Source organism: Artemia sp. Qi Xiang Cuo, chromosome 1, assembly GCF_049724085.1.
Source record: "Artemia sp. Qi Xiang Cuo chromosome 1, ASM4972408v1, whole genome shotgun sequence".
Lineage (NCBI taxonomy): Eukaryota > Metazoa > Arthropoda > Branchiopoda > Anostraca > Artemiidae > Artemia > Artemia sp. Qi Xiang Cuo.
Window position 1 is genome coordinate 103,320,939 of NC_142794.1, and position 14,765 is coordinate 103,335,703.

Consider the following 14,765-nt stretch of genomic DNA (forward strand, 5'->3'; position numbering starts at 1 on the left):
GCCTCCGTATAAACTTAGACCTTAAATGGGAATCCAAACTGAACCAATTTCAGTTGAGTTTGTTTCGAATTATTGTAATTTTACAGAGAAAGGTGGTACAGGCAGTAGCACTGACACTTCTTAATGCCTATTAAACAATTGTTTGAGCTTAAAAAATTTTTCTCTAGTCAGTGTCCATGGGCACCCATATGGGGGGATGGCAGAGGAGGCTCCAGCCCACCCCCCCTGGCTGAATGATGCTGCCTTATATTTTATATTTTTGTTTTGAAATTTCTATTATACAGCACTGGAAGTGCCGCTTAGACCCGCTAAGCCCCCCCCCCCCCCCCCCATAAAATTCAGCTTATGGGCGCCAATGTCAATGTCCATGCTCTTTGGAGTATTATTCACGTGATTACCCCTGGAAATCAAGAGCCAGATGATTCCCATCCAAAGTCAGCAGCCCAAGAGGGTACACCGGCAGCCCTAGTGTGTAAGCCAAATTTACCTTCAGTTCATGTAAGGAAGCATTAAATGATTCATCATAAAAACGCTCATCAATTGACAGAAGAACGTCATCATTTGTCATTGAATAAGACGAAACACAATTTCTCTTTGCATTCTCAGTCCGAAAAATCACATTGTCACTCAGCATTTTCGACAACTCTGAAGGGATTCTTTCCTCGTTTCTTTGGGCATTCTAAATTAGGAAAAAGAAGTTCGTTACTGATACAAGTAAGCAAAATTAACAGTTAAGTTTTATTTTAAACTAGAGCATACTAACTTGGTTTTTCCAGAGGTTTAAGCTTTAAGTTAGAAAATTAAAAAGAATTTAAAATAATTAGCTTTAAGAGGTTTAAGTTTAAAATCAACAATTAAGTTTTATTTTAAACTAGAGCAAACTAACTTGGTTTTTCCAGAGGTTTAAGCTTTAAGTTTTAAAATGAAAAATAATATAAAATAATTAGCTTTAAGAGGTTTAAGTTTTAGATCAACAATAAAATTCGATTTTAAACTAGAGAAAACTGACTTGGCTTTTCCAGAGATTTAAGCTTTAAGTTTTAAAATTAAAAATAATTTTAAATAATTAGCTTTAAGAGGTTAAGTTTTAAACCAACAATTTAGTTTTATTTTAAACTAGAGAAAACTGACTTGGCTTTTCCAGACGTTTAAGCTTTAAGTTTTAAAATTAAAAATAATTTAAATAATTAGCTTTAAGAGGTTTAAGTTTTAAATCAACAATTTAGTTTTATTTTAAACTAGAGAAAACTGACTTGGCGTTTCCAGAGGTTTGAGCCTTAGGTTTTAAAATTAAAAATAATTTTAAATAATTAGTTTTAAGAGGTTTAAGTTTAAAATCAATAATTAAGTTTGATTTTGAACTAGAGCAAACTGACTTGGCTTTTCCAGAGGTTTAAGCTTTAAGTTTAAACTTAAAAATAATTTAAAATAATTAGTTTTAAGAGGTTTAAGTTTAAAATCAACAATACAGTTTGATTTTGAACTAGAGCAAATTGACTTGATTTTTCCAGAGGTAATTTAGCATATGAGATCAGCATTGCATGACGATAATTGAGCCAACAAGTTGCAATAACAATGACCAATAAAATCCCAGGAATTTTCAACTGCTCCTACTATTACTAACACCTCACTGCAGCACCAAGCCACCTGATGCTAACATAGCTACTGACGATCTTCCTCCATCCCTTTCTATTCAATGCCTCCCCCTTTACACCCTCCCGAAGAGTTCCAATTTCGCTTAAATCTTTTCTTACAGCCTTCTCCCACCCCGTTTGGGGACGGCCTGCTTTTCACTTGGCCCTAGATGGTGAACTGACAAGGACAATGTTTGGCAATCTTTCATACTTTGTCTTGAGAATGTGCCCTAGCTATCTCAACCTTTTTCTCATTATAGCACTAGAAAGTAGGATTGAGCCTCATTTTTGGTATAGCTTACTGTTTAAAGCACGATCACTCAGATGGGTACCCTAAAACAATCCCTAGACAATTTATCAGGAAAAAATCTAATATATTCTCTTCCATTTTTGGAGGGTCAATGCACTTGGTTGTACACCACTTAAGCTATTTAGAAGATTTTCACCAAAACAGTTTTGCAAAATGCAATTTTTAGTGCATAAAGGTATCGTCTCGAGTATCTCAGAGCACTTGTACAACTCATTTTTAAAATAAGTTGACTGCAAACCAAATTTGACTGCAAACTCTAAACCAAACAAGCAGCTTTAGAAAGGGTTATACTCAAAAATAAAATAAGACATACTACTACTACTACTACTAACAACTCACCGCAGCACCAAGCCGCCCGAGGCCAACACAGCTACGGACGGTCCTCTTCCATCCCATTCTTTTCCAAGCCTTCCTCTTTACACCCTCCCACGAAGTTCTCATTTCCTTTAAATCTATCTTTAATGATGTCCTCCCACCCCATATGCGGAGGACCTGTTTTCCGTTTAGCCCTAGACAGTTGGTCGAAAAGGATAATCTTTGGCAATCTGTCATCCTTCATCTGCACAACGTGCCCTAACCTTCTCAACCTTTCTTTCACTATGGTTTCATTACAGTTCTAATGGTTTTGTATTAAATCAGGAGTTAAGCAGGGTTGTGTTCTATCCCCTTTCATGTGGATCATTTTGATGGATTTTGTCATAAGAAGCACAGGAAAGGCAATGGGAGACTACAGAATCAAATGGAAAGGAAAAACTCTCCTGGACTTAGATTATGCTGATGATTTAACCATCCCAGATCAAAGTGTGAGCAAAAATGAATGAACTTTTAGAGGTTTTGCAAATTCAGGGTGCTAGAATAGGTTGAAAATAAATGTTAAGAAGACTAAGTCATTAATGCTAAAAATAAGTGAAGATGAAAAGGTGACGTTAGGTAACTATAAGATTGATCAGGTGGACAGCTTCACTTACCTTGGCAGTGTTATTAGTAAAGACGGTGGGAGCAGTGAAGATGTTAAAAGTAGAATAGCCAATGCTCAGGCTGTTTTTTTCACAGTTAAAAAAAAGTTTGGAAAAATAGAAAGATAGGTCTACAAATCAAGATTAGAATATTTGAAGCTACAGTGATGACTGTGGTTAAATATGGCTCTGAAGCATGGGTGCTGCAAAAAGTGGATTAAGAGATGCTAAATGTTTTCTGGATGTTTTCTAGAGAAATTGCCAACAGATTGTTCTGGATACCCAGATGACTGACCACATTTCAAGCAGTATGCCATATGAAAAGCGTGGTTTAATCCTGCTTTCTAGGGCTACAATTAAAGAAAGGTTGAGGTGGCTGGGGCACGTTCTGAAGATGAGGGATGACAGATTGCCCAAGATAGTCCTTTTTGGCCAATGGTCTAGGGCTAACCAGAAGGAACGTTGTCCACAGTTCAGGTGGAAGAATGTCATAAAGAAAGATTTAAAGGCAATGGAAAATTCCTGGGAGGGTGTAAAGAGGGAGGCTTTGAATAGATTGGGCTGGAGGAGGAGCGTGCATAGCTGTGTTGGCCTCAGGCTGCTTGGCGCTGTGGTGAGTTGCTAGTAGTAGTAGTAGTATCCATAGTATTTCATGTTCATTTTGGGTTTCATTTATTCATTGATAGTAATTTCTGCTTACTTTATGTTTAAATTATTGTACAAGTTGATTTCTTCTTGGTTTTGGTTTAACATAGCTTTTTACTTAAACAATCCACGTTTTTGAATTTGTTTTTATCAATTAAAGATAAATGATCATATCAGGCTAATTAAAAACCATTTCTGCTACCCTGCTTAAAGCTAAGATATTCTATTAATACACCCTCCCCCCCCCCAAGGTTCAAAAGTTGCAAGTTTAATTGCCAATTTTGAATTTTGTTGAAGAATATGCTCCAGGATTGCAAACATGCAGCTGTAAAAAAGACATTTTTGTTACCTAATTATTTTTGTTTACTTAGTAAACAGATTTCTATCAATGTAACTGAGAACTGCCCAACAGTAATCAAAAGCTACACCCCTAAATAAACTGTTTAATCTTAACATAAATTCCAAACTGCATTTTCAAAGCGAAAACATTAATTATACATCAAAATAATTCTGAATTCCCATACCAAAGAAGAAGGGAATGACGGATGAAAAATATCTGAAATCTTTTGTTTAAAATCCATAGTCTTCCAGCTGAAGAATCCTTAAATCAGTGTAATTTTTCTTCTTTAAGCAGCTGGATCTCTCCACTCAAGGATTTAACATTGGTGTCCTACAAAAAAAATTGGTGCTTATAGCCCATCAGCTATTGATAAGTGAAATAATAACAAGGGGGTCAGGGAGGAGGAGGAATTTTATCTAGCAAAATATAGGCCTAATATATGTCTTCATTACAAAAGCCACTGAGACCCTTAATAGATTGTGCAAATATAACTGAAATAAAAAATAACTGCAGCCTACCTATTATGAAAAATTAAGCAAGAAAAAACGGGTTTTAATTTTTATAAAGCAGTTAATAAATAAAATAAAATAAACAATTAATTAAACAAACACACTCCTAAAATTTCGGCCCCAAGTCCGTTATAGTTTATGAACGAAAAAAAAGGATAAAATTAAAAAAAAAAATTTAGTTTTTAAAACTTAAATAAAATCAATATAACACATAATAAAAATACGAAGAGAAAGAAAAAACAAAAGAAAAGAAATAGAAACAAATAAATATGAATGAAAACTCACAGATTAAACAACACATTATAAACATTCGATTTTGTTTATAAGCCAGTGCATGGAAGTATTATTAAATATGTGAGTTTTTATTCATATTTAGGTGTTTATCTTTCTTTTCTTTTGTGTTTTGTTTCTGTTCGTATGTTTAGTTTGTTTTATTTTGTTGTAAGTTAAGTTTTAAAAAAGAACATTTTTTGTTTCATTTTCTCACTTTTTTCCGTTGAGAAAGGCTCCCGGACGAGGGGCCGAAATATTCAGAGTGTGTTTGTTTAATTAAGTGTTTATTTTATTGTATTTATTCATTGCTTTATAAAATTTAAAGACCGTTTTTTCTTGCTTAATTTTTTGTAAATGGAAAAGCAGTGTGGTCTAAGAAATTATTAAACCCTACCTATTGAATTACATAAACTGAAACAAGCATTTTTTTTAGAATAAAATAAACCATTCTAGGTTACAAAGCTGGATACTTGATCAAGGGTGATTTTGAGGGAAAATATCATTTAATCTGCTGAAAAAAAAAACAATTAAAAATAATATTTTGGCAAAAATGCATGCTTGGTTGGGAACTTTAAGGATAAAACAAAAGGTTTCAGGGACAAGATTCAAGAAATCCATTTGTCTCAAGCCAGTTTTAGAAAAGTGAGATCAATAGAGACATATTCTGAAAAAAGAAAGAAGACAGGGTAGAATCAAACAGAGATAGAGAATTAATTGAAAAGAGAGAAGCAAGGTAGAATCAGAGGAGAGGGTAGAACGGCAGAAGAAAGGGTAGAATCAAAAGGAACTAAGTCTCCAGGGAGGATCTATCAAAAATACAAGATTGTAAAAAATTTCAAATTTAAACAAAGTAAAAATAGAAAAAAAAAATAATTGGACAGTAATAAATCAATGCCTGTTGATTATATGACAAGAATTGTTTAATATCTATTTAACCCTTATTTTGACCCATTTTAAATTTGGAAAATAAGGAATTATATATCACTTTAAGGCCTATTTAAGGGGTTTAAGTATGAGTTGCAAGTGAAACCATTGTTATATTTAGGAAGAGAGGAAAAAAAGATATCAAGTAATTTTAACAGGAAGCTTCATCATAAGCTGCTAAGGAGCCTGCTAAAAAAGAAACTCATCTGATTGCTTCTTGTTACAATTAAAAATCTGATATGGTAAGACAAACACACAATAGGTTTGGACAAAAACAGTAGTATAGCTAGTAGCTGAGCAGGTCTTTAAGGTATTGTCTCAAATGAGATCTTGATAAAACTAAACATTCTTTTTATTAGAAAATCTTACATAGAACCTAGGTTGGCATGTTTGTCTTACATCTTTTAAGGCTTTGTAAATTTTTTTAGTGGGGTTTTCAACCTGTAAAAAAGCATTAAGCCTTTCTGATTACAAAAGAATTTAAGATCTGACAGATATCAAATACTATGCTATTTCAAAATGAGATAAAGTTTCAAAATAGTGGCTCTCCAAAAGCAGACATGCGTTAGTATAAAAAAGGACCAAAACATTTTAAGATTGCTAATTTTATGCTCTTTTTAATAGATAAAGTAATATTTTTGACAATTCATACCAGCTCCCCCCCCCCCAATCCCCCGCTATGTAGCCCTACATTATATACAAAACTAGCAAAAAAGAAAAATGTATTATTAGATTTCTTATTGTATGCTCCTTTTCAACACAATGGTTATTAATTTAGACAATGTATCCTACTGCCCCCCCCCCCACATCCCTGATAAAAATATATAGAGGCCTCAAGACATTTGTTTGTTGTTCTTTCTATTAATTGATCCATTCTGAAATCACTTTCACTATGTAGACTTGACATCCAATTTAGTGTGAATGTCACTCAGGGGTGGATCTAGAGCAATTTTTGGGAGGGAGGGGGGGCAATGTGACAAGGGTGCCAATGAACAAATCTTGGGAGGGGGCCAATGTGACAAGGGCACTAATAATTGACCAAATTGACATTTTTACTCTAAAAAATAAGTAGAAAAAAGGAGTGAGGGCACCAGAAAAATCTTGAGGGGGTTCCCCTGGCCCCCTGGATCTGCCAATACTAAATGATTGTACTGAAAGTTGTAATATAAAACAATACTGTTTTAAATGAATCAAAATTATGATTAATAATAGAAGGAAACACAATCATCTCAATAATACAAATATGCTACATATTGGCCTATAAACTAAGAAATTCACTGTCTTGGTGTTTTGTTTTTTTTTATTGCCTACATATCCTAAGGTTGTATATAGGACCATCAGGGGGCCTGGGATAAAGTGTAATAAACAAACCTTTAACCATTAAGAAGATCCTTAAATTGACAATCTACAAATCTATCTCTTTTTTCTTCTTGCATGTCTACTTTCTTGGCTGGGTGACAAGCTAGGGGCGGATCCAGGATCTTTTTTTAGGAAGAGAGTGGGGGGGGGCAAAATAGGCTGATCTGATAAAAAAAATTGGGGGGGGGGGCAAAATAGGTTGATCCAATAAACTTGCATTAGGAACAAGTTTAATTAACGCAAACTTGCATTAGGAACAAGTTTAATTAACGCAAACTTGAGTTAATTAAGTAAATTACACTACTTTAGACTATGCTAGGGGGAGGGGGCACGCGCCCCCTCCCTGGATCCACCACTGTAACAGCTTGCTACTTGTCTCTATAAAAAAAACAGAAACTGAAGCAGTGATTTGATGCCAGCAATGGCTCTGGACAATCTTCATCCTTTTTATATCTCCATTTGGAGAGTTGCTCCAAATGTTGATAACAATGGAGGAAACATAATAATCTGACTAAGATCAACATGTTTTGCATTAGAGGTAAGTAAGAGTTCTAGGGTAAAGATACCAATGATTTGACAGTTTTTGTAAAAAACCAGTTTTTCTATTCCTAAAGTCCTAATTTAAAGACTCCTGGTTTGAAAGGGTATCAGCATGTAGGAAAAACCTCTAGGAATCTAATTGTTTTATGAGAAGTTTGAAGTTTCATCTGAAAAGAATACAAAACTCTGATTTCCAAAATGAGAGCATTTTCACCTACAAATCCAACACAACAAAAAGTTGCCTGTTTTTGATGCAAGTCAGGACTCATTCCAACATGTGTTGAAATACTTGGGGAATATCTGTGGGTGGAACCTGGTGTAATTGACATGTATATTCTTGTCTCCTGGTTTTTCCTCAACTTCATTTAATGTATAAATGTATAAAAAACATCAAAAAGTAAAATTAATAAAGCTAATAAAATTGTTTCAAGTATACAGTATTTAGTATAACAAAATTGATTAATCACAAGGAGTGTGATATTGTGACCTAGATCACAGAAATTTTCTTTTTTCTAAGTGTTGCATATATGCCACAGGAATAGCATCTCCAAATGCTATCTGGAATGGCCTACTTTCTGTCAGTTTTAATTGTCCAGCAAAGATTTGTTCATTGTTGACAGTGTAAATGTCAACATTTAGCCATTTCAAAGTGTGATCTGTGATTCTAATCCACTTGAAAAATTTCAAAACTTTAAACTGGGCTCTCATTTGCATAAAAAACAAATTTTACCCCCCTTCCCTCCCCACCCTAATGTGCAAATATATACCCTGAACTGGTATATATAGGGGTAGGGGTAAAATTCATTTGCAGAAAAAAAATATGGTAAAATTCTACTTTAGCTTTTTTTGGCTATCTTGGAAAGGGGTTAGGTTAGGAAAATGAAACTTTCAGGGATAGGTATACAGGCTAAAGTATGTCCTGGGAAGGTATTTTGAAGTAGAGTACCTACCTCCACCCCTTCTCTCTCTAGAGGGTCCTGATTTTGATGACCTTTAAAAATCTGTGTTATAAAAGTGAAACCTTCCAAAATAGATCTTTGGCTTAAATGAAGTACAACACAACTGTTTTCAGCTTCACAACTTTACTCAATGCCAATTTATGAGGTTTTAAAGATATGCAAATACATTAGGCTACCTAAATTTTGAAAAAAAAAACATTGATATGGTTCAAAAATTTTACTCAAATAACAGGAATTGCATTTTCAAAACTAAAGCCTGAGAAAAAGAAACTGATAACTGAAAATTAAGGTGAAATGTTCTTTGGTCAAAATTTCAATAGATACCTGTTGTGTAAGCAAATTTCAGTACCTTCTACAGAGAGAAAGAGTGGGGGTAGATACACCTTCCCAGGGATATACTTTAGCCTGTAGACCCATCCCTGAAAGTTTCATTTTCCTAAACTAACCCTTTACCCAGATAGCCAAAATTAGCAAAAGTGTACAATTTTACCAAAATGATTATTATATTTGGAAAGAGCACAAAAAAAGGCATCAAGCAGTATGTTTACTTTATTTGTAAGTCAATATTATGAATTGAAAAATAATTAGCCTAGGCCTACATATTTTTTCTGTTGAAGAGTAGATTAGCTGAACAACTACTGGGGATCTTACCTTAAGGAATCTAAAGGTGTATTTAATTAAACTTAAACAAAAGTGGAGAACTATCAATTAGCAGAAAATTTCCAAACATAAATCTGAAATTCAGGTGCCAGATGAGGCAGAAAACTAGGCCTAATCAAGCTGCAAGGTTAAAAAAAGGATTAATCTGCATCAAAAAAACAGAAAAGGAAAAACAATTTCAGAAACAAATTAATAGGGCCTAGGCCTACTCATAGAACAACAATTTCCGTGACGGAATTTCATCTGTAGGATAAAGTTTCTAATAGGCCTAAACTTATTGTTAATAAACTAGTCACTCCAATGTTGATTATTAACGTCTCCTCTAGTAACCAGCTTCTGTTGAGACGATCTTCTTTGGTCACTCCAATATTGATAATGCTTTACTAATTTAAATTTTTTACATTTGGAATGCCATCTATGTCAAGGTTTTCCGGCACTATCGTATTGACTGCTGAATTTAGGTCGGTTTTTGTTAGGGCCATAGCGAAGAATTACTCAATCAAAATGCGAAAAGATTGTTTTTCATCTCACTAGACGTAATTATATTTTACTGTTGTCTGATTTATTTTTCCGTTCTGTCCATCAAAGGCCAAATACAATTACAGCCTTGGGGGTTCCAGCAACTCTTCTCTGAAAGTTACTACAACTAACAACTCATCGCAGCACCAAGCCGCCTGAGGTTAACGTGACCACGTACAATCTTTATCCATCCCACTCTATCTGAAGCCTCTCTTTTTATACCAAACCTAGAAATTTCCTTCTCCGCAAGAATTTTCCTCATTGCGTTCTCCCGCCAAAGATAAGAACAATCATTCTTCCGGTTAACCCTACACGACTAATTAAAAAGGACAACATTCGGCACTCTGTCATCCTTCATCCGCACAACATGCCCTAACCACCTCAACCTTTCTTTCATTATAGACCTAGAAAGCGGTATTGAACCACATTTTTAGGGAGTAAGAAATTAGCTGATATCTAATTTTATTTTTCAGCTAGGAGGCCGGAAGATGAATAGGCAAAGAGTGAGTTTCATTGTGAATAGGGTACCTTTGAAGCTTTCTTAGTAAGAACAATAGAATTTTCTTGTAAATTTCATAAGTGAAAGTACAGGATAGAGTCATTTTAATATAATACCTTTAGGCCCATACTAGTGTTATATGAAGTACTGCAAAAGAAATTACTCAATCAGATCAGTGCAGGTCAGCAGAAAGACAGGGATCAAAAAAGTAAATGTAACGAGCACTGAACGCAAAGTTTATCAGATAAATTTTAGTTTAGTACTTAAAAATATTAGTTAACAACTTCAAGCATGAAGGGGGGGGGCATAAGAGGGCTCCAGCCCCCCCCCCTGGATGAATGATTCTGCCTTAAATTTTTTTTTAGATTTCTATTAGGCCTATAAAGAATTGGAAGTGTCGATTAGACACGGTAAGCCCCCCACCTAAAATTCAGCCTATGGGTGCCCATGGCTTTAACTGTCCGAATCCCTCCCCCCCCCAATGTGAAAATATATAGCCCAAATTATATAGTTCTCATTTATTCTATCACTTCTCTTTGTCTTTTCTCACGCTAAGGTAAAAGAAACTAACAAAACAGATCGGTTTACAGTGCGTCAATGCATGAACAACTTGAGCGGTGGTGGATATATCGTACAAGTACCCAAACTTTTATCGTAGCGGAGTACACGGGCGTGTTGAAACTTATATAGAGAAGAAGAGACAATCAATAATACTCAAAGTAAAAGAATGTTCAGGGGTTTCAGGCTCTGTTTTTAATTCCTATAAAAAAAATTTGGTAATAAACTTTTACAATTAAGATTGACCAAATAATATTTATTATTATTTAACCAGATTCAGATCGTAATTCTTCATGTTCGACATTGTCTTTTTCCAAAAGTGTTTTTAAACTTTTGATTACTATGAGCCATTATTTGCCCTATACTAAGTTGCTAAAGAAGCTGACAGGAATAGTTCTAGAAAACAATGATTATAAGCCTTTGGTTATTAGTTTTCAACCTTGAAGATTTGTATCGTATCCCTTTAATGCTCCACAGCATATTTCTTCGTGAAACTCCAACAAAAATATATTTTCTGGTTATATATAGCACTTAATGTTGGGGCTATCGAGTCAAATTTTAAAGAGCCCATAGATATGATTAAAAACACTAGAATGTGCCATTAAAGTTTTTAGATGATGTTTCGATAGACTGCTAATTCTGTTAGTCAGCCCATAACTTATAAAACTTATTATGGGGATGGGGAAGATAGTATACAAGAGGGGCATCGTAAAACTCAGAATCAGGTTTTGACCATGACGATTAAGACCATATCCATTTCAAGCTTACTAGCATTTCCACTCCAGATATGGCACCAAAAAGTGAAACTTTAGTACTAGATGGCAAGTAAATATAAAAATTAACTTTTAAATGACGTTTTAAACCCCTGTCTACGATGTTGCAGTAACTTACTAGTTTATTTAGTAGTAGTAGTAGTAGCAATAGCAATTTATTATAAATTCAAAACAGAGAAAAAATCAAAAGGTAGCACACCAAAAGCATTGCTTACGAGGGTGAGCTACTAATAAAAGATATAAAAAATAGAAGAAAAAAAAGTATAATTTATAATGAGCAGAAGTGTGAAATAGTTTACTGAAAAAACTTACATAAATAATTCATACAAAATAAACCTACATAATATCATGATCCCGAAGCAAAAAAAAGAAAACAATAAACAATTACTGTCAAATTTAATTCCATTAATCTCCATCTGTTTCGAATGTATATTTACCAAGCAACCCCTCATGTAGCTCAGGTTTAGATTGACTAATAGGTAATTCTTTGGTACTTGGGAAAAACTTATTCCACAGCTTAGCCCCTTTATAAATAACTGAAAAAGTAGTCCTGCTAGAAACTAAGCGAGGAACCCCAATATCTCCATTTGTCCGAATTCTGTGACAATGAACATTGAACCTTATCCGAAAATATTCCTGTAAAATAGTCTGGAAGGCCCTGTAATAATACTTATGCATAAAAACCAGTGTATAAAAATCACGCAATCCAGCTGCAGGGATTATATTGATTATACTGTGCATTAACCTGGCCGAATCCCAGTTCCCTATTCCACAAAATGATCTAATAGCAGTATTCTGCAGTACACGTACTGGGCGAAGTATTGAAGGGAAGTACCAAGCCATACAGACGAACAGTACAAAATATACGGATTTATCAGAGAAAAATATAATAACCGTAAAACGTGTGAAGGAAAAAAGTGTCTTAATTTACGGATAATTCCTAAATTCCGCGATAGTATTTTACTTACAGCTTTTACATGGTACATAAATGGTAAACTTTCGTCAATAATAATCCCAACGTACTTAACGGAATTGGACCGCTTAACAATTCCCTTCAGTGAAGTTATTTCAGTAATCCAAGGATAATAATTTGGAGACCGCGAAAAGATAACACAATTTGACTTACTTATTCCCCCCCCTTTTTTTTTGCATTCCATCCAAATTTATATGTCTTTTTTTCATTCAATATATTTTTCTGATTTTAATTTTTTTTTTATATATATATTTAATCTTCATTTTAAATCTCTTCTTCGTTTATATATTTTTTTTTAGTTATTTGTGAAGTTTCCTGTTAATTCTCCTATTTTCATAAATGTCTCTTGATCCAGTTTTTTTTTTTTTTTTTTAGTGTTTTTTTTCTGTTTTTTTTTTATGTGCTTTATAATAGTGTCTTATTTTGTTTTGTTGGCCCTTTACAAGCTGAGCTTCTTGGGCGTGTATAAACTTTAAGTTTGTAATTGTTTTGTTTTTCGTATTAATAAATTGATTGATTGATTGATTGATCCCTTACCTAGAAGGTGCAGGATCGACTAAATCCCTAATTCTAGAAGCAGTTGTAACAGTATTTGGCAGATCATACAAGTCTTTGTCATTATCAAAATCAGTATCTCATAGAATCTTTGAAAACTCACATTTATATCATCCGTAAGATCGACCAAATCATTCCAATCCACATCTGCAATTTTCTGCTTAAACTTTTGAAGGGTACTGTGGCTAACCATGGGTATTGAACTCTTTGGAATTATTGGTGCTGACTTTGGGGGAATACAAACCTCAAGTCTCGTTGAGATCCTAAAATGATCTGATACATCTGTAATAATAACTCTTGGAGCTGAAGAGTCCAAATTTGAAAAAATATTGTCAATAAGCTTCAATGATGAGGTTGTGACTCGTGTGCATATATTAATAGTAGGAAATAAACCATAGGAAATATGGGGCTGCAAAAAAATCTATATAAAGGCTCGTATCAAGCTCCTGAGGGTCAATATTAAAATCCCCGAGCATCATAAATGGATGTGAACCAGTTGGCAATTCTCAAGCTGCTTATTCAGAAGATCCATAAAGATAGGTATGGAGCCAGATGGTGGCTTGTATGATTTAATAAAAATACATCTTTAGGTTTCAGCCTAAGCTGAAGAATAAATGGTTCAAATAACATTTACTGAGGTACTATTAGGTCATTTCTTACCAAAACCTCAATATCGCTTCGAATATATGATCTATTTCTTCCATGTTGTCTGAACTGTCGATTCCTATTGTATAATTTCTATTCTGGAATTTGTGAGAGAGCTGAGTTTTGGTTATTCAGCCAGGTTTCAGTAAGACCGATAATCTGAAAAACAGAAAGTTCCCACATCTCATCTAAAAAATTAAACGAAGAATTTGGCCCTTGGAAATTAAGGTGGAAGACTTTGAGGCCTTTCGCATCGCCACACTCAGATTGAATTCCATATATCATAACACCGATGTAGTTGTGCCGTAATTATACCTCCAACCTATACATTAGAAGCTTCCAGATTACTAAGACGGCTAAAACTCCAGGAATCACGTTCATAATTATCCATTGTCATTAAATTCCAAAAATACCTCGGTACAGGGTTCAAACAAAAAAGGAAAACAAAAATAATCAACTTCAAAACACTAATAAGAAAAAAAACACGCCATGAAAATGTTGGCGGTAACCCGGTCATCCATTAAGCTCCTAACGCAACGGCTCGCAACTTAGTAATTTACACAAACCACAACAATATAAGATCACTCAAAAAGTAAAATAACAAATCAAGGAGGCACACTTGTGCCTCTTTAAAGAGGCGACCCACCACAATGTTAAGCGATTTCCGGTCCTAGAGGTTGCAGAGTGACGGTGGTGATCACATTTTGTAGCCCAATCTCAAACTAAGAAACGTGCAAAATTTCATCCTCCTCCAAATTTATCTTCATGGGGTAAACTGGGCCGGAAGTTTCGACCCTCCCACCACAGCCCCCCTTTAATTTTGTCTGATCGGGCTGAAATTTAGACGTTAAGCTTCCCTAGAGCCCGGGAGCTTATCCTCGAAATTTCAGCTCAATTCGATTACTCCTTCCCTGTTTTCCAAAAACCAGATATAGCCACTTAATGTTCATTTCTCTTTTTTTTATTAGCCACGCCTCCTCAGCGCCTCGCTCTTTACGCTAAAGTTTTTATTTTTTAAAAAAAATAGTTTTAAGAAAGTCAAACTTTAGCGTAAAGAGTGAGGCGTTGAGGAGGGCACAGCCCCTTTCATATACGGAATAATTTCTGTTCGTTTTAAGTTTTAATGTCGCTCCT

The 14,765-nt window shown here is 34.5% G+C and overlaps 1 protein-coding gene across 4 annotated transcripts in view; it reads right to left on the bottom strand.

Annotated features, from left to right (window-relative positions):
* The window catches only part of Vps50 (vacuolar protein sorting 50), a 105,706-nt gene extending 96,229 nt beyond the window's left edge, over positions 1-9,477 (bottom strand). For 2 of the 4 annotated variants that reach the window (XM_089088262.1, XM_089088235.1), the window contains exons 1-3: positions 9,406-9,477; positions 4,070-4,215; positions 488-679 (exon numbers count right to left, since the gene is read on the bottom strand). In XM_089088262.1, the coding sequence (XP_088944388.1) occupies positions 488-679; positions 4,070-4,126 (249 nt within the window). In that variant the 5' untranslated portion in view covers positions 4,127-4,215; positions 9,406-9,477. Of the gene's footprint in view, positions 1-487; positions 680-4,069; positions 4,216-9,318; positions 9,336-9,383 lie in introns of those variants that run through there. The other 2 variants (XM_089088244.1, XM_089088253.1) reach the window with 2 other exon arrangements.
* Between the last annotated feature and the right edge of the window lie 5,288 nt (positions 9,478-14,765).